The 19,290-nt window shown below is 38.3% G+C and overlaps 1 protein-coding gene across 3 annotated transcripts in view; it reads right to left on the reverse strand.

The window, feature by feature from the left end:
* The window catches only part of PDZRN4 (PDZ domain containing ring finger 4), a 264,767-nt gene that overhangs the window by 94,674 nt on the left and 150,803 nt on the right, over window positions 1–19,290 (reverse strand). Inside the window, exon 1 of one of the 3 annotated variants that reach the window (XM_026841009.1) lies at window positions 16,281–16,536. The exons of the other annotated variants lie outside the window; for them this stretch is intronic. Within the exon in view, the coding sequence (XP_026696810.1) occupies window positions 16,281–16,349 (69 nt within the window). The 5' untranslated portion in view covers window positions 16,350–16,536. Of the gene's footprint in view, window positions 1–16,280; window positions 16,537–19,290 lie in introns of those variants that run through there. 3 annotated transcript variants of the gene reach the window in all.

A 19,290-nucleotide genomic window follows, 5' to 3' on the forward strand; every position in this document is an offset into this window, starting at 1 on the left:
TTAGGAGAGCAGTTCTAATGTAGTAGAGAATCCCGACATTTACAACAATAATAAAGAAAGATAGCTCTTAAATCATGACTCTGTTTATCTCTGCTATGTATTTTAAATAACTGTCATTTACAAAGATTCTTTCCTCTAATTTCCTCATCTTTTTCCAATCATGTAAAATTCAACACTGAGTATAAGGCCATCCAAAGCTCAGTTTTTCAGTCTCTTTCTCGGACTGATAGACCATTACCAGAAAAATGTGCCAAATGCCTGCCGGCACCTTCAGTCAGCTGCCAGGAGCTGGAGATGTAACGTCTTCATCCCTACAGTTGGTTGTGGTGTGGTAGGAGGTCAGGCAGAGCATTTTGGGAAAGCTTGCTCAAGTGTATCACAAAAAAAAAAGCACTTTCCACTTAAATTTGGTTGGCTGCATCTAACAGGGTTTAAGACTGAAGGGTCTACAGAACACTAAGAAAATTGTTGAAACTGCTAGAAATTCAGTTGTGACAAATTTCTAACTCTTGATAGGGCCGTTGAAAATCCTGGACAAATCTTGAAAGCAAGAAAAGCAACAATACAGAGATTACAAAACTTACTCTATCCAAGACCAACAACCTAGTTTGTATCTGTATAAAAATACTGAGTGGAACAAACTACTTATTAACCTATACAGTATTAGTCATGTCTGTAGTATGTCCAGTGGCTTACTTCACAGTACATCCTACAGAAAACATCACCGCTGGTGAAACATCTAGGGAAAAGGAAATGTGTTTATATCCCTGTTATGCTGAATTAGCGAATGACACAGAAAACGCAACCTAGCTGCACATTTCTTACCCTTGAAAGGAGATGTAAATGTATCATAGTGCAGAAAAATATAAAGGTATACTTACAGACATAGGAAGCAAAAAGCTGAAGCATTAGACATTCTATTAGCAGAAGGAAAAAAATCTTTCAATTGGCCAGAAACTCCACAGCACAGAAGATTAAATTTTAGTAGAAAATTATCAAATCAGCAGAAAATAAAATTGATCATTCCCATGCATACTGCAAAAGCAATATTTTACTGAGAAGACTGAATCCCTCAAATACAACATAAAAGCTTGCCATAATGACAGATAGTTCTATTACAAAAGGTACTGAGTGCATAATTAACCACTGCTAATACCTATCTGAATATTTGAAAAGAAGAAAAATTTATTCAAATGGAATATAAACTATTTATCAAAGCTGCAAAAAATATATAAATGAAACTGCTGCAGTGAAAACATGCACTAGTCAGGCTATGTTTATGATCCCCTGACAGAGGATGTATAAATAGGAAAAATTTACCACTCCTTCACTAGGGGCTAATGAAGCAGAACTAAGATCACACGCACACCATCACTCAAGTGCAGGACATTTGCAACTTCTCAATTTTATATGGAACTGCCTGTTCAAGTCATCGCATATTCTGTAACAAAGATCTTTTTTTTTTTTCCAGTCTAAACAGTAAACTGTAATTGGCTCGGAAGTTTCATTTTTCTTTAGCTAATGTTAATTTAATGAGTATTCTCTACACATGCCTGTATATAGGTGATGGAGGACTTCCACAGTTTCCCAGTATCAATCTGTTACATATAGAAAGGCATAAAAAGTAATATTTGATTAAAAAAATAAATTAAAAAGTTTCCTGATCTGTAAAGTTATTTATACTCTTGGATAAACAGCCACAGCTCTAAACTTTTGGGTTTTTTTTAATAACAGCTCACAGAAATTAAGAAAATCTCACCCTGTTATGCTCATACTACCCAAACTACTGCAACTATTTAACTGGAAATGTGGAAAGAGCTTAGTATCTGTAATTTAAGAAATGCTTCTTAGAGCTAAAAGGTTTATCAGAAGTTTATACTCTGTAGACAGGTGCAAGTAAGGTCTAAATTCTCAAACAACGGCAAGTTTCCAATCTCTGAATGTTCATTTAGAGTAACGCAAGCTGCGTTACTTTGTCAGCCAATACAGGCATATGGACAATATTCCTGAATATACTCTCAGCTCTGAAAGCTGTAACATTTGCCACTTGCAAGTGTAAACATATTTATGAATTTTTAGCATCATCTTATTCTGATGACTTTATTTATCTGCGTCACGTAGTATTTTCTAGAAGCTGTTTGTGAATGAAATATAAATTACCACTCTTCTCACAGAGAGGTTTGAAGGATTTCCCATTAATTTACCTTCACCAAGGTCCTATCAAAAATGTCGCCCTGCAATTTTAGTCAGCGGATTATCCCCAATACATTATTTTCTTCCTAATTTATTTACACAGCATATAATGCACTTAAAGATCTTAGTGTGTCAGGTGCTCTGTGAATGCTAAATAGATCAAAAACTACAGACTTGTTTCTAAGAATTAGAAACAAATAGTACCTTGTGCTTCCAGCATCACGCTCAGAAAATACTCTCCAGACATGAATTCTGCCTCTATTCTCCAAATGGGCCCAACATAATGCCAATCTATAGGAAGCATGACTTTTCCCTGCTGTAAATACAAGCCTCCACTACATTTAAAGTATAGAAGTCTCCTTACTGAAAGGTTTAATTTTGCATATTGCTTTCTGTAAGCACAGTTCTACAGATTCCTGAAATAACAAAGGGAAAAAATATTTTATAGCAACTGAAACTTCAGCCGTGTATCTTTTACTTTACTCTGCCTACAGTTATCTACCTGGAAAGGGATAACCAGTACAGCCCTATTCTACAAATGCAACCACGTAACTAGCTTGCTTACAGATCATCCTCAGATCCCAGAAGCAAAACTGTGAGAGCACCCTGTTGTTACTGCAACTGGTGGCATGTCCTGCTCAGAAGAGGCCAGGGCGATCCTCTCTTCCTTCTGCACAGGCTGGTGGCAAGGTGAACTTCCTTGATGCAACTCTGTATTTTCTTCTTTAATAGCAAGGTAAAAGTCACAACTGTCCACTAGGAAAAAAAGCAGCCTACCACTGCAACAGTATGCACAGTATTTTAACTGCAAACAGTAAACTTTTACTCACATTGCTGTACATATTAGTAATGCCAGTGAAATGTGTATTATTCAAATGACTATATATGTGCTGGGCAGTGGAAAGCAAGCTAGTCAATCATAATTCAATACGTACTAGTATTGAACGCATCCATACCATACAAACCCTCTCACTAGAGGAAGAATAGTAGGAACCATAAAAGACCTTTTGGTTGAAATGTCTTGGGAAGCCATCTCACATCACTTTGTACACTTGGTGCATTTAATTCTGGATGAATTTGAAAATAAATCTTATAGAATTCCTCAAATCTTTCATTCCCATCTTTTAGTTGTTGCTGAAGTCCAAGCAGCAACAGCTATGATACTTTATAATTTTGTTTCACCAATGAACAAAGATTGATATGGTAGTCAGGGAATCAAATTAGAAGAAAGAGACAGGAGTAAATATTCTGTCAGCGTTGTACAGTGTTCCTGTTCAATAAAAGGAAATCCAATTTTCTCATCTCTCCTCTTGCATTCACATTTTCCTCACTGCAACAAAAGCTACGCAATTCTCAGTATCTTCCAAATAAAAAAACATGGGAACAACAGCTTTTCTGAAAAATCTGTAATGCAAGGCTTAGAGTAGCTCCCTACTAAAGTCTCCTGAGGCGGTATGAGGAGGTGGGAGGCTGAGACCTATCCCCTCTCAAGTCATGCTAGAAATTAACAGCACTATTATTTGAATGATGACCTTTCTGCAGAGTTTTAAGAAGTGGTTTTCTTTGGCAACAGAATTTATTTGTTGGGACCTATTCCCAGTAGCTGCTGCAGTCATTACAATCGAGAAGGGTAAGCCAAGATTTCTATTCCACCTCTCACCTTTTTCATATTCCACTGAAGACATACGCATGGGAAAAAATGACCATTGCAGGGGTGTAAATTTAAAGCATCATCTGTTGCTTACTTTTGTCCTAAATAAAATACAGGGTACATTCTGCCCCCGGTCCCTTTTCTCAAAGTCATTTTAGTACAGAATAAAAAGTGGCAATATACCCCTGCACATAAAGTTTATGCCTCTATTTACCCTCAGATTACTTGTTCAAGTGTCTCTAATGATAAGGGTATCAATGTGCTTGAATAGTCCAGAACTGTCCTGCATAAGCAGGACCTGACTAAAAGTTCATTATATTTTTGCCTAACTTCCACTCATTTCAGGAGTTAATTATCTGTAAGAATGTTCCTTTAAAATAATGAATCCATTCTCAGCTGGAGGTTAAGTAAGCAACTAAAGAGAGCAGGAGTGCTCATAAAGAAAGCACTAAATTAAGGTTCTTAAATTATTATTTGCCTATTTTAATCTTAATCAAGCTCCTCTTCCCAAATTATAGCTGCAAGCAATTGTCTTTAAAATATGGATAAATAATAACCCCAGTGAATCCACTGCCGTCATAAGAATATTATCTACTTCATATTACACCATCTCCAGCCTGAGAAAAACATTGGACAAAGCAACAGGCCTTGAAGCCTATCAGCAAGCTCAAATAATTATACATAATGGTGTAGAAAACAGTATCTCAAGACTGGGAGCTCTGCAGCATTTCCCAGCCCTCAAGCCAAACAAACTTTGGGAACTTTAGAGCACCAGCTAAGCCTGAACTGCCAAGACAGAGCATTTACTTCAAGACAAAGTCTAAGAAACCCAGATTCTGCCATAAAGTTTTACAAATCCAGAACATATTTGAACTTTGTATGGAAATTAATGCATACAAGTACCACTAGGAAAGTGAACAGCTGCCTTCAGCATTTGCTCAAGTTTCTACAAGAACATCAGGGAGCCTAAAGAGGACCATTATGTTGCATTTTGGGGGCACACAAATGCCCATGGTCAAAGACCAAATTCGAAAAAAAGAAATGACACTCTCATATTATGAACAAATGGGAAAGAATGGTTGCTGCTGAATTGAGAAGGCTGTCATATAAGCTATAAAAAAATCAGACCTACCAATCACTCAGGAGCCTTCCCTTTTGATTTTCCTATGTTATGTCTTTGGTTGTCAGTAAATATGACATCTATCCTCTCTGTTCAGCTGGCTAATGGCCCTCATCTAACTCTGAATCATTGGACTAGCACTCTGAGAAGCCATCTGTACCTGTGAAAAGAAGACAAAGCCAATACTACTATTTCTAGTCTCCCTTCAATTGCCCTGAAGAACTTGGCATGAGTGAGCAAGCCCTTACCACCAAGCAGAACCTTGTGACATCCCACACAAGTGCTCTTTCAGCACAGAGAAGCTGTGGCTGAGCAAAGCCCTGTGGGTCCTTCCTCAGAGGAAAGGTCTGAGCTTGTTAAACATGCCTCCATCCTTCCCTGAGAGGGTATTCAGGCATACTAACAATATCTCATGGGCAAGATTACCAGAGGCAGCCGATATATCTAAAGGAGTCTGTATGCTCACTTATTGTCACAAAATTAAAGGAGAAAATACTGATATAAACTTACTGCTCTCAACATAATACCAAAATAACAAAATAAGGCATCTACTGCTAATAAGGATTAATAAAAGTTAAGTAATATAGTTAGAAATAAATGTTCAATTTACCCTAGATAGCAATAGAGTCTCATTCGCTCTTTCAAAGGCATAATCAGTTGAAGGGCGCATTTTTCTTCTCTTTGTTCTTTCCCATCAATTTTAATGGGTGCAGAACATCAGTCACATGAAATGTAATGGGACAAGAAGATGGATGAGTACATTTGAAGCTACTAGTCACAGGACAGAAAACATCCTGACAAAGTGACACTGGCAGCATAGGGTTCAACAATAGAGCCTGGACAATATTTAGTAAGTGAAACTACAGTGCTACATAATTTGGTATTCTCACTGGGCAAAATCCTTTCCCTGTCACTATTCATCATGTTCCCACAGGTCGGACTTTCAAAGACATTCTCCTACTGAACATGACCAAATTACATTCTTAATTCAAGGAAATATGTAAATCTGTGCACAAAGAGGTCATTTGGAGATAAATGGGAACAACCTCCTGTATTAAGATCTTAAAACTACTTCATCAAGAGGGTTTGAAATGCTTTAGTAAGATTCACACCTGAGATTTTAAATATACTATGCTCATAAGAGTGAGGAGACTTTATAGCTATGCTGAACTTATTTACAGCAACAGGAGTCCAGTACTGATGAACAAGTAGCAAAAATCCCCTACTTTTACTAGTACCTGAAGAAAGTAGTACCAATAAATGAATATTTAGAAATTGTTCCATACTAAAAAGCCTCTAATTTGCACAATACAATAAAATATATTAATTAAAAAGCAATACGTTCCCTTAGTTATTGGAGAAGAGGTTCTGGGGAAATTGCAAAGAAAATTCCCACTGAAATTGACCTTTGGTGTACAGCGAAGGGAAAAACAGACATCCAACAAACAAACCAACCCTTTATGGACTTTGAGGAAGTGTGGGACTCCAGAGCTGCTGGGAAATGCAGGCAGATCTACACTCTACTCTAATGATCCACTTGTGTTATAACTTTACTAATAATTGCTAAGTGGATTGATCTAGCATTTTACCATGCTTATTGTGATCACCATCATCATTATTAGAAAATACTATTCGGCCTTCTTCATTAGCCATTTACTGAAATCTCTCCAGTTAATCTTTAAAGCTTTAAATAATACAGAACTTTATACCTGAAAGGGAAAAAAACAGAAACCAGGACTTCTTCAAATATACCCACAAGAGAAGAAATTAGATCCAAACCTCCAAGTCCCACTGCCGCACTAAATAAGCCCTAGGCCTCAATACACCACAATCACCCATCCAGTGGCGAGCAATATCCAGAAAACAAAATGTCAGCTTTTGGCAAATTCTCTTAAACAGGGCAACATTCCTCTCTGACATCACAACATACACTGTGAAGGTGATGATGTATTCTTTTTCTGACAAGTACTTTGTTGGAAGCTGTTTAGACAAACACTTCTTGCTATATATACTTTCCTTCTCTTCTTCAAGATAGGAGATTGCTCCCTAACAAAATCTCTACAAGAAGTGAGAGAAAGGTAAAGAACATTATATACAGGGAGGAGCTTCCCACAGTGAGTCACATATCTCAGAATGGGAAATACAGAGAGGATGGAAATTCCACATCAGGAGAAGGTTTTAGACTTCACAAACAGTACACCCAACTCTGGAAAAGCAAAACATTTTAAGATAAAATAACACATTACTCAGTTTTGGCCTCCAAATTTTCTATTAAACAAAATAACACACTTTAAAAAAAACTACGGAATACAAGATGTTTCAAAAGTTTATAATCTTAAGTATTTCACTGTGTTGATATATAAATAATGTTCAGACATTTCTGCAAATGTCTTTCCCATGTTTTTCCTCTAAGACCACGCTTTAATTAAATTTAATTTTTCGATGAAGCATTTTGGTTTTGATGGAATTCTATTCCTCACAGAAAAACAATGCAGACACCACACGCACTTTCTGGAATTCTCCACTTACAACCTTATGAGTCTGTGTCTTTCCTGACTGTAATAGCATATCACATGGCAAATTAAATTTAACATATGCATAAAATCATACTTCAGTGAGAGATGCCACCCCAACTTTTAGTAACCCTGATCTCTGAGAACACATTCCAAATGCTTAACTTTAACTAATAATTGACATTTTCTTCCATCTTTTCTTGCCATTAAAATTTGTTTTGAGCTAGCAGGTTATGTGTCCATAGATATCATGAGGAATCTGAATACTTCACTTTCTAGCCATGAGGAAGTCGAAGCTCTGAATAATGATTATTCCCTGAGCAGCTCTCCGTGCAAATCCATCACTATAATATGCAAAAAGCACATTACAAATACAATCAAACATATTAAATAGGTCAGTCAATTGTTCTGCTATACCACAGGTAACCAAAGATTACCCTTTTATGTGATTATTTCAATTGTTCAGTCCTCATAAGGATTTAGTGAAGTTCACCCATTTCCATGCTCCTCCTGGCCCTCACGACACAGGTCCGGGCACTGCAGCTCATAATCTTTCTGACACTAGAGAGCAGCTGAACACCTAGTAAGTCTGTGGATCTTTCCCAGGAGCCTCATCAGTTTGCTGCACATAGACACAGAAGTTGCACTGACATTTGCAAGCAGGATGGTCCCTGAAGGCATGTCTGCAGGTTCAGAACCTGCAATCCTAGCCAGAAACTGGGGGGGTGTCTCAAGCGTGCCATGACGTGATGACACAGCCATGGCTGGCTCCTGTTGGCACTGAAGTCTGTGGACAAGCCCTGAAAATCCAGAGCCAAACATTTTCCTCCTCCTCAGGCCCGCGCACAGCTGATATCACTATGTGGCTGGGTCTCAGCCTCACCTCTCAAGCAACGATGCCTACCCTAGACATGAAGAATACCAAACCCTCAAGAACTTAGACTGTTTCTAAACATTATCTTCCACGTTTATCTCAATTCCCTTCAAATCTCCTAAACTGTAAAGTAAATCTGATATTTGCAAACTTTTCTCACTGTTTCTTTTAATGAAAAGTGTGTTTTTTTCAAAACAGTATGATTCCAGGAGCTAGGGAAAAAAAAAACCAAACAACAAACCACCAAACAAACCAACAAACAACAAACCCCTCAAATACTAAGAGATATGAAACAAAACAGAATAAATTCTCCAGCTGGGTGAAGAGCACAAAAAATAGAGTTGTATCTAGACAAATTAAGGATGTTTGTAGACTCTTGAAGACTGAGTCCTCTCAGGTTCAACTCTGACATTAACACACATGAAGCACAGGAATTCTACATATGATGTGATAATTTGGAATATTACTCATTCCACTGTACTCGTGTTGTTTCAGAGGTCAAACTTTGTGGCCAAAATCTCTAGGGAATAAACTGCTACTGTATGCAATCAGACCACAAAACAAAAAAAAAGAAAACAAATATTTGTTTTGCTTCATTTTGTTGATTATCAGGGTTTTCTTCTGTTGGTTAAAAAAAAACAACCAACCAAACAAAAAAACCCTAACCTTCATCCTGGAGGAAAGGAATGAATTATTATTTCTACCTGAGAGAAGGATATGTAGAATTTCCTTACTTCCTCAAAGTGAAACAATAAAAACCCACAACAGTGAGGGTGATGCAAGTCTACATCATCTTGTCATGTAGAAATGGCCAAACAGCCATGCTGTCCTCTGCCTGTCCATACCAGTATTTTAAACTAAAATATAAAATATAAATAACTATAAGAGAGAGTTCACAGTGTGTTATATGAAGACACTGCAATTCCATTTCTAGGTTCAGTCCATAGCATGGAAGTATTTGTGGAATTCTCTTTCTGAACCACTGCTTATTATAAAAAAAATCATAGATAACCTTTTAACAGTTACTGATCTAATATCCTCTCTTAACAGACTGTTTTTATTACAGTTATTGAACAAAGTAAAACAAATTAAAAGCTTATTGCACACAAAATAGAAAGTAACTGCTTTCACTGCAACCACAAAGTCTATAACAGTCTCATCTATGTTTTTAAATTCTTTCATGTCTTGATATTTTGAGGTGATGTCTGTAGTCTAGGAAATCCTCTTGCTCTTTGGAAAAAAAAAAAAATCTACCTAAGAGTATAATCAAAATCCTTTGCATAAAACTAGAAGATAAGAAAAACTTTTGTGGTTGAAATTATCCAGTGGTTCAACGTTATGGGGTGGACAAAAAAGCAAGTACTATTGCAAAAAGTTCATGTCCTTTAAACACATTCTGATGATAAACAGCCTTAAAGCCAAAGATCCAAGTAATTTTCAGATTTTTAAAAAATTATTTTTACAAGACCTCACCAAATCCCTAGAGGTAGAAAAAACTGCCTGCTGTACATGTCTCCATTAAGCTCTCAGCTCTTGAGAGAAAACTGGTAAAACAACCTACTGTCAATTATCTCATAACATATAGTTGGCAGAGTATTTGACTGACTTTTTAATGCCCCTCCCCTTCAATGAACCACAAAGCAAAAATACTGAACCCCCAAAATATGCTTCTGTGGTGGTTATTAGTCTGTGAATACTCAAGGTAGCATGATTGGCTTCATCACATCACTGATGTATAAAACTCACACTACGATATGTTTTGCCTTAGGCCTGAGGATTATACCCATACCAAATCACATCAGAAAGCAAGCCTCAAGAAAGGATAGCTCTGTAAAAAATGTATAAAAATCTGATCATTAAAAGAATCCTTAATCCTCGTTGTTAAATTCAAGATGCAAGGAACAGCAAAATGACAGAGAAAATAATGCTATTCAGTACCTCAACCACTTTTTTTTTATTTTTTATGGCATTGCATATCCCTGCAGATTATTGATACAATCTCGGTATGGCTTTTTATAGCTGCCTCTGTTGTATTCATCCTCTGAATTCTTATCTTACATACTATTGTCTGCTTTCTTATCTCAGGACTCTTTCTTTATCCTTCCTCTTGAGGTATGCACAGGAACTATATGCCTTTTACAAGACAGTAAACAAGGACAGAAAAGGAAAGCGTGGCCCTGGCGACGTCAGTGGCAACATTTCAGAGCTTCCTGGATTTTATCAGAAAAAAAAAAAAGCATCTTATCAAAGGCAGTTGGCATGAGATCCAAAATAACACTTAGGTACTTAAGCATATAATTCAGATGTCATGTTCAAAAGACTGATCCCCTAAATCCTTAGGTTTTTAGGAAATCAGATGACTTCCTTACATGCCTAGTTGTATTCATGGGTGTCTTCCCAACAGCCACCATCTGTCCAGGTGGCCAGAGCTGGTTATTTTAAGTATCTAGATATCCCCAGACCCTAAACCCCATGGCACAATACTCCAGGACTCCTCAGAGAGCCTTCACACCTAAAAACAGCTCTGTAGTGAGAGCCTAAATCCAGACAAGAGGTAGTCTTTCAGACTTATCTTCTCTTTTAAGCAGCTGGCTTGTGGTGACTCCAAAGCACAGAGCTGAGGTGTGGGTGCCTGGGGCTCTGGGGACAGTTACTGCTGGGCATCCAATGTACTCCAGGTACATGGACCAGAACCCAGCATGGGACAGTGAGCTCCTCCACCAGGAGCAAGAGCTCAGCTCTTAGCAATGCCACAATACTGGTGTCTCTTTTTGAGTACAGCCTACAGAAATGTTATGGCAATGGGATTTGTTATTTAGATGAATGCTGTTCAATTATCAGTGTAAAGTAAATAAGCAAGGAAACAGAAGAATCGGGAATGGTGCCTGCTAACCACAAAGATGATCTCTTATCTGTAGGAGAAGTCAACTTTTATGAACTCTGTTTTTAAAGCCTTTTCAGTTCAGCAGAGGTTCTTCAAGGAAATTCCAAGCAAGTTTCTAGGGCATGGCTCGAAACGTATGAAAAGCTTTACTTGATTATATTTCTACCATAAATACATTGCCCTACTAATATGAGACAGTGTAGCTTTGAGGGGAATTACATAGAGCAGAGCTCTAAAATTGTTCAGTTAAACTGAAACAGTACTTCTACAAGTTTGTTGAGTCCATCACCTCAGAATTTATTTTTGAACTTTTTAAAGAGATAAATCAGTATTCAGAAGAGCTGTTTAGAAAAAAAATAAGAATCAGAAGGTTTTCAGTTGTTTAAAAATTTAGAGAGGAGCAAGAAGAAAAAGCTAGGAAATGCAGTAAGATCAAACCAGATCTACTTTTGCTACCAATTTAATTATATTCAGATAATTCAACTAATTTGCAGACAATTAAATTTAGAATTTTCTTCTTTCATATTCTCTAGAGGTGAAAGTGTCCTGCCACAGAACTTCTGTTAAAAATAGAACTTAGATATAAATGGACCCCAAAATGTGTTTGTGCTGATGCAGTACAAGATAGTACTTTCCCCTTGCTAGAGAAATTCATGAGGAGCATTTTGAGGTGGCACTGATATACAGCAAACAAAGGTGACACAAAACTGCCAGCAGGTATTTCTAGAAAAGAATGAGAGGTAATGGCAAACACCACACTAAGGAGTTACCATGTAAATAACATGCATGGGTGTTAAGTACCAAAAATGAATACTAGTGGCAGGATGTTGGTTCAGAAGTAAAATAAAAATCACATCATCTAGTCTATTTAATCTTCTGAATAAACCCAAACTTCTTCAATACCAGAGAAAGCAGGTCCCAGCAACAAGGAACACTCCTTGGCCCCCTGTCTTCTTATGTCAAGGCTAGCTATAAACAGCATCTCCTGAAAAAGACAGAAGTGCCTCTGCTGTTTCAATGGGCAGGCTTGATGTCTCTCTTGCGAACACCTTTGAATCTGAAGAGATGTACCACTAAAACTCAGTACTTCCAGTAGCCCAAGGGATATCAAAATGAACATAAAATCAGAACTCTGAACTGGTGAAAATTTGAGCTGTATGCTAATTATGGAAACCAACATGAGAAGAAAACTGCATAATCAGGCTTCAGAGGATTTAAAAATGCTGCAAGCAGACTCTACTATCATCTCAGGTCAAATGCAAAATATAAATGTGCAACATTCTAGTTTTAATCCCAGCTCAACCACTGACTGTGAGCCATCCCAGACTGCCTGTGTTTACCCTTCTAGCTTTTCTCCTTTCTCCCTTCCAATTCTAAGCTTACCTGAGCCAGGACTCCTTCTTAACATGTAACTCAAAAAAGTTCACACTGATCTTTGGTTGATCTCCAAAAGCACTGCATTCTTCTCTCTTCCTCCCCTCTTTCTCAGGATTAACTTCACATTTTGAAAAAAAAAGCACAAAAAAATCCAGCAGACAGAAATTATTTCCATAAGATACCCACAGAATTCTGTGAAAAAATTGTATTTCCTTGAGTCTCACAAAAGGTTGTTGAAGATCACTGTTGACAATTGATCAGATGGTGCTTCACTTTCATTCCCTCCAATCTATTATCCTTTCCGCTAAACTGAAGGAGTCCTCATCATGCAGCTAACAAAGGACTTAAACTTACTTCTTTCACACCAGCAGTGCAAGATAAAACCAGCTGAGAGTGGCAGAGGTCTGATCCTAATGAACATGAGTGCACACTGGGTCCCACCTTCTCTAAGTAACTTGACATAAACTTCCTAGCTGCACACTCGTTAGGTCAAGCCTTCTTATACAGCACACGAAATAATCGTAAAGTGCCCCATTAAGTACCATGTAGGGACATAAAGTTCAAACTGAGACATGTTCCATTTCTCCACTGGCCGGCATATGGAAAAGAGGACTTAGGGGGATGCTATGGCTGATACCTTCTCACAGTGAAGTCAAAAAGTAAAGCTGATCCAGCCTCATGTCCTGAGGACAGGTGAAGAGGCACTCAGAAGCAACAAGAGTCTTTCAACACCTAGCGGTATGTCAAAACCTTTCATTCTTAAAACATGACTATTTGATTTTTGTTTTAATCTTAATCTGCATGTGCAAGACACACTTATCAAAACAAAAGTCTCCATCACGCAAGCAGCTGCTCGTTTTGGAGAGGGCCTCTATGGTCTCTGAACTGTTATCTCAGTGAAAGGCAAAAGAACCTGAAGGAAAGGGGTGGGTGAAAGAGAGAGGAATTATACATATTCTAACGATGTCTTCATTTCCCAGCAGCTCTACAAGAAAAATCTCTTCAGTGCTGAATTTGACCTCACTACAAACAGTAGCATAAAACATGCCTCACTGTAAACGCTGGCATAATTTTCCTCTGCAAACATGCTTTTCTTTGTTTACTGTACTTTTAAGTATGTGAGTGCACAGACCACCCACAAGATCAGGTAGCCTACCATGGGAAAGGTGAGAGATGAGGCTAGGATTGCTTCCTTATATGAATATAAATTAATCAATCTGATCCACATATTCTAGTGAGCCACAGCTCATCCTCAGTCAGTTCATGTCCCTGACAGGCTGACTTGTCCCAGGCTCTCCAGAAATCATGCAGATGAAAGAGCTAAAGCTGTGGTATAGGAATTACAGGACTGGAGAGTTAAAAATGGATTTGCAAATCAAGTAGTAATGCCTGGCCTTAGTTTAATTTAATTTATCATATTCTACTCCTGCTCCCCCCATAGCAGCAAATCATTATTGTACACAGAAGCAGTTATAGTGCAAGATATTACCCGATCTCTACTGTAGCACCTGGTTAAAAACATGCTCAGTATCCTTTGGGCTCTGACCTGCAGACACTGAAACAAAGATAGGGATGAGTTTACAGATGAACACATGATCTGGCACCGAGCACACTAAGTCATTTCTCTGCTCTCCTTCTGCACCTTATCAGTGACATTTCCTTAACAGCACAAGATGCAGCACGAGGCTCACTGTATTTCAACTCCCCAAGGAAACTTGCTCAGATCCTCACAGGGATTACACTTTATCTGGCAAGCACCAGAGTAAAAAGTGAAAGCATTAGTTCATTTTGCACCTCGGTTGTTCACATCCACATATACACTCCAACTCAACAGCAGAGAAGATAACAGATAAAGGGAATAATTTCTCTAGAATCTCTCAACCCCACCTTTGGGTTTGCTGATCAATTCAATAGTATTTATTACTATGCAACATTACTGCAAGGAATATTTTGAAAATGCATTCACTATAAGCCAGGCACAGCCCCTTTTTTCCCTACACACATACAGCACTTTAAGAGATGTCTAATCCCCTTCACAGCACAACCTGCATTTTTTATTCCCTGGCACAGAAAAGCAGACACCGAGCTACTCCACTCTCTCCATTTTACACTTTCAGATCAGTTTGGCAATCCAGAGCTAGGGAGGGGGAAAGGGAGGAGTGGGAAATGTGCTGCTACGCTTTTCCCGTGCTATAGCTGTAAGAAAACATGATGATGGGATTACGACTAACTATTGAACTAAAGGGAAGTGTTCCACCTAGAGACCGTCTTTACCAGGCAAAGCAATGGGCAGGTTACCTGCAAACGGACACTCTTTTAGGACTGAATATGCCTGCTGGTTCTATCATAAAAAATGATGCAGAGGTATCACCCCCAGTGGTAATTAACAATGTTAATCTTCTTCTTCCTCTCTATGGTGATAAAAAGAGTCATTTTTATATTTAATTAATGCAGAGGATCATTTTGGAAACTGGCTAATGAGGCTCTGATCACATTACCATGAAAATGTGCATTAACACCACAACTGAGGAGGCTGCTTCATGTGTAGAGAATCCACTTTGTAATTAGCCCACTGTGAAATGAATCACGTCAGGAGGAACTCGGAGGGAACCAGTCGGCAATGGGCACTTAGCTGCTGCTGTGCCAATAGACCACCAACACCGTAAGCTGTTTTTTTCTCCTCCACGCTGCCTGTCAGCAGCAGAGCAGTCCAAAACTGCAAGCCTTCAGCCTCCGTCAATGGCAATGTGTCAAAGCCAGGACAAATTATAGAGAGGGAGAGAACAGATGCTGACAGGCACTAAACTTCAGTATGCGAGGGTCTGCTGTGCCAAGAGGAAAAACCAAACAAAAAGCTGCAAATCAAATACTGATTCAATAGGATGTGAGCAAAAATTATGGGCTATTATGGTAAGTGCTTGTTTCGTCTTTTCTCATCTTATTCTGAAGGAGCTGGGAACACGTTAGCAGCACACTGCTACATTGCTACTCATACTGCTACGATGCTGAAAGAGACACCAAAATATCTAGATAGGATTAAGATCTTTGTCTAGTAGTAAGCAGAAATAACACACACACAGTGAATGAACAAGCAGCACACCTCACCCATGGAAACCCTGTTGTACTCAGTACCTGATAAATGTGACAAGCACATTTCAGAATCATTTCAATTTTAGTTAATCAATCTGCAAATTTAACAGACTTCTTGGCCAGCACAGATATGCCATAAAAACTTTGTTCCTTAACTTAGAAATGTCTGAGATCACAGACTTAATGCATTCGGAGGAGGCAGCAGGGCAACTTATCTGAAATCAGTCTTATTACCAAAGCCAAAGGCTCCCTGAAAACATCACCGATACGGTTCAGTGAGACTGCTGCTATATGACTGACATCTTGGCAGAAGATGCACAAAAATGTTAAAAGAATCCCACAGGAAGTCATCTGAAGGGGGAGTGGCAAACGAGCAGAAAACAACAGGCACCCAAAATACTAATAATAACCACCCCAACCCCCCAACAACTTAGCTGGCAATTTTGCAAAGGGAAAAAAAAAAAAAAAAAAAAAAAAAAAAAAAAAAAAAGGCAAGGCAAAACAAAAGCATCTCTACTTACTCTGTAAAGAACACACATTTTTACTCTGGAGATTCTGGTAATATCCTCTGCACTCACCTGTGAAACTTCATAGAGCAGTTTGTAGTGCTCTTCTCTCTTCTGAAAAGTGCACAGATTGCAGCCCATCCTAATAAGCAACACAAGAGCAAAGCCTCTAATTTCCCCAGCACTGAAAGGCAAATGCACTGACAGGGAATCACCCTCCAGACTTGACTACTGTTTTTCATCAGTCACTCCAGCCCCGAAACCAGGCACGCCACTGTTAGCTGGAAGCACAAGGCAGGGCAGTGTGTAGCAGCATGCTCTTCTTCCCTTTCCCTAACTATCTTACACTCACGTATACACACACACAGAGTTTCGACTCAGTTCATGGCAACACTCCCCCTGTCTCTGCATCAGTGCACATGACTACACAGATTCTCACTCATGAATATTAATAGCCTCTCATTGATTATTTATGACAGAACATGTTAGCGGGGAGGGGTGTCATAGCTGCTGCTGATGACAGATGAATATTCACTAATTAAGAAGCAAATGTACTGTGGTTAAACAAAATTCACTCGTATCAACGCCATCTCTGTTTATTAAGGTTAGAGGGACTAAGCCTCATGTATTTCACCTACACTCACCTTAATTTTTACTGTAATTGTGAGATAATTCATGAATGGGGGTGGCAAAAGGCACGAGCCAAGCTTCATGTTAGGTCTCCACCTTGTGCAACAGGGATCACAGAATACATTTAAAATATTTGCAAGCATTTTAGGAGAGTGCTTGTGAAACCTGAGCTGCTGCTGCTAAAAATTTAAAGCAAAGAAGGAATGAGAGAAAATTAACCCAGATGGATATACTTCTAGCTTCACCTTTGACACTGCCAAATTTAGCCAAAATTCTAGTGTACCCAAAAAAGGCATGAGCCTATAACAACTCATTATACACATTCGGTATATGTGAAAATGCAGGTGTGCCTGATCAGGTGCTTTTTACATATATACATACATTGTACTGTTTATTAAATAATCTTGCATTCAAGTCTCTTCTGACATGTAAAACAAATTAATAGTAGTTATAGCCCAAATTTCAAGAAGCTCAACAGATATACTCTATTGGACTCCTAGATATCAAAGCTTTTATTATAACATACCACTATATCTAATTTTACAATTTGTAAATTAGATTTTAATGGCTCCACAATTCTCAATGTATGTATAAAGGCAAGGATGTATTTAAAATCAAACCCACATGTGAAATGTTAAGGCCAATGAAAATCGTACTTAATTCCAGCCTGACATTAATTCCTATATTGTGTATCATATAATCCATTGGTAGCTATGCAAGGTAAAAAGCGCAAGCTATAACAAACCAAGACTGAAAATAAAAAAGTCGCTTTTGTTTTATCACTCCTTTCTCAGCAACTCTTTTAATCAAGAACTATGTCCTTGTTTCAAAGCATCTTCAAACCTGGAGGGGATAGCAGGTGGGACCCAAAGCTGAAATAATTACTTGGAAACCAATGAAAACAGTTAGTTAAGATTGACACTGGGCCCTAAAGAGTTGTAATTACTAAGCACTGATATACAGCTACTATTTTTTTTTGTGCAGTTCCTAAAAGTGCTTTGTCAAACATTTAAAATCGATAACAGGAAATGATTCTAATGAGCACTAATTGTTAACAAATTGGCTTTGCACCTAGCAGCACCTCAAACACCACCAACACCTGGTAGCAAGCAGATCAACAATCATGTGCTGCTTATCAGTCCTGCCCCTTGGGAAGTAATAATCTGATTTTCTGGGCCTTAATTTTACCTAACAGCCAGGATGAAAGCCAAGCAGAGAAACCTAGAGGAAAAACTGGACCTTCACTGCAAACTCTGCATATTAGTAAAGTTTGCTAGAACCTCTATGTAAATTACAGATAGGTTGAGACTAAATCTTAATTAAATTTCATCTCCTTTAATAAATGAGCAGAGTCAGGAGGAATCAAATAATGACCATTAACAGAGCAGGCTCTTGTATCAGCTTCCAGCACTGTTCTGAAACATAACATTAATTTTTATTTGGTGGAAGAATCTGAGCAGGCAAGTTTAGTTCTGAACTTTCCCAAAGTCCAAGGGTTTCAAAGCCGAACCACAGAGGCAGGTTCATCACTGTTAGAAAGATTCAGCCTCTGTTCTCCTCCTCCTCCACACTCCCATGAAATGCTGTTCATGCTGAGAGGTTTAAACCCATGAAGCAAACATCAACTCAATCTTTGAAGGTTTCTATATTTTGAGGTGCAGAAGAATTCTCAGATGTGTAAATTTTGAACTTAAGAAAGTCAGATCAATGAACCAGACAACAGTCATGCAAGGACAGCCATGCCATCTTTCGATGAAAGTGTTCTCTCCTTCTACAGACACAACTTCTTCCTCTGACACATACACAGTCTGAAAGCTAAACTACTTTCATAAAAGGAGACATTATTTACCTTGGTATATTTTTGATAGACCCTTAAAATTATTTCTTTAAAAAGGAGGGAAAAAAAAGATCTATTACTACAGGAATCCAGTTGTCTAACTACAAGAAACAAACAAACAACAACAACAAAACCACAACAGACAAAATAAGCAATGGGAAACTACAGTTAATCTTTTAGCAGTTTCCCTTGACAGTCTATTTCTCCATTGCTCTTCTGGTTCTTTTGTTTCCTTTTCTGAAGCTGACATAGGCTTCTCCATTCATTTATAAAGTGCCTGCCCTCTGCCCATACAGAGAGTAAAAGGGTTCTGTCTTCTACTTCTGTGGCCACTAATGGGCACAGTCTACAGGGCTGAATGGATTTATTTCAGAAGGAAAGGTGTACTTCCAGGCTCTTGAGCTACAGCTAAATATGCTGCTTTGATTTTACAAGTGGTCAAAATACCAAATTTTGTGCAGCACAGAATGACATTCAAGACAAAACTTGATTGAACTAATGACTAAAATGAAATATTTGACATGCTTTGGTCAAGTTGCATTTGATGTTGGGGAGATAGCAATATCTTTCTTTCCTTCCTTCTCTCCCTCCTCTTAATCTGTCTCTGGTGTCATC

Source organism: Athene cunicularia, assembly GCF_003259725.1.
Source record: "Athene cunicularia isolate RWA chromosome 1 unlocalized genomic scaffold, athCun1 chr1_part2, whole genome shotgun sequence".
Taxonomy (NCBI): Eukaryota; Metazoa; Chordata; class Aves; order Strigiformes; family Strigidae; genus Athene; species Athene cunicularia.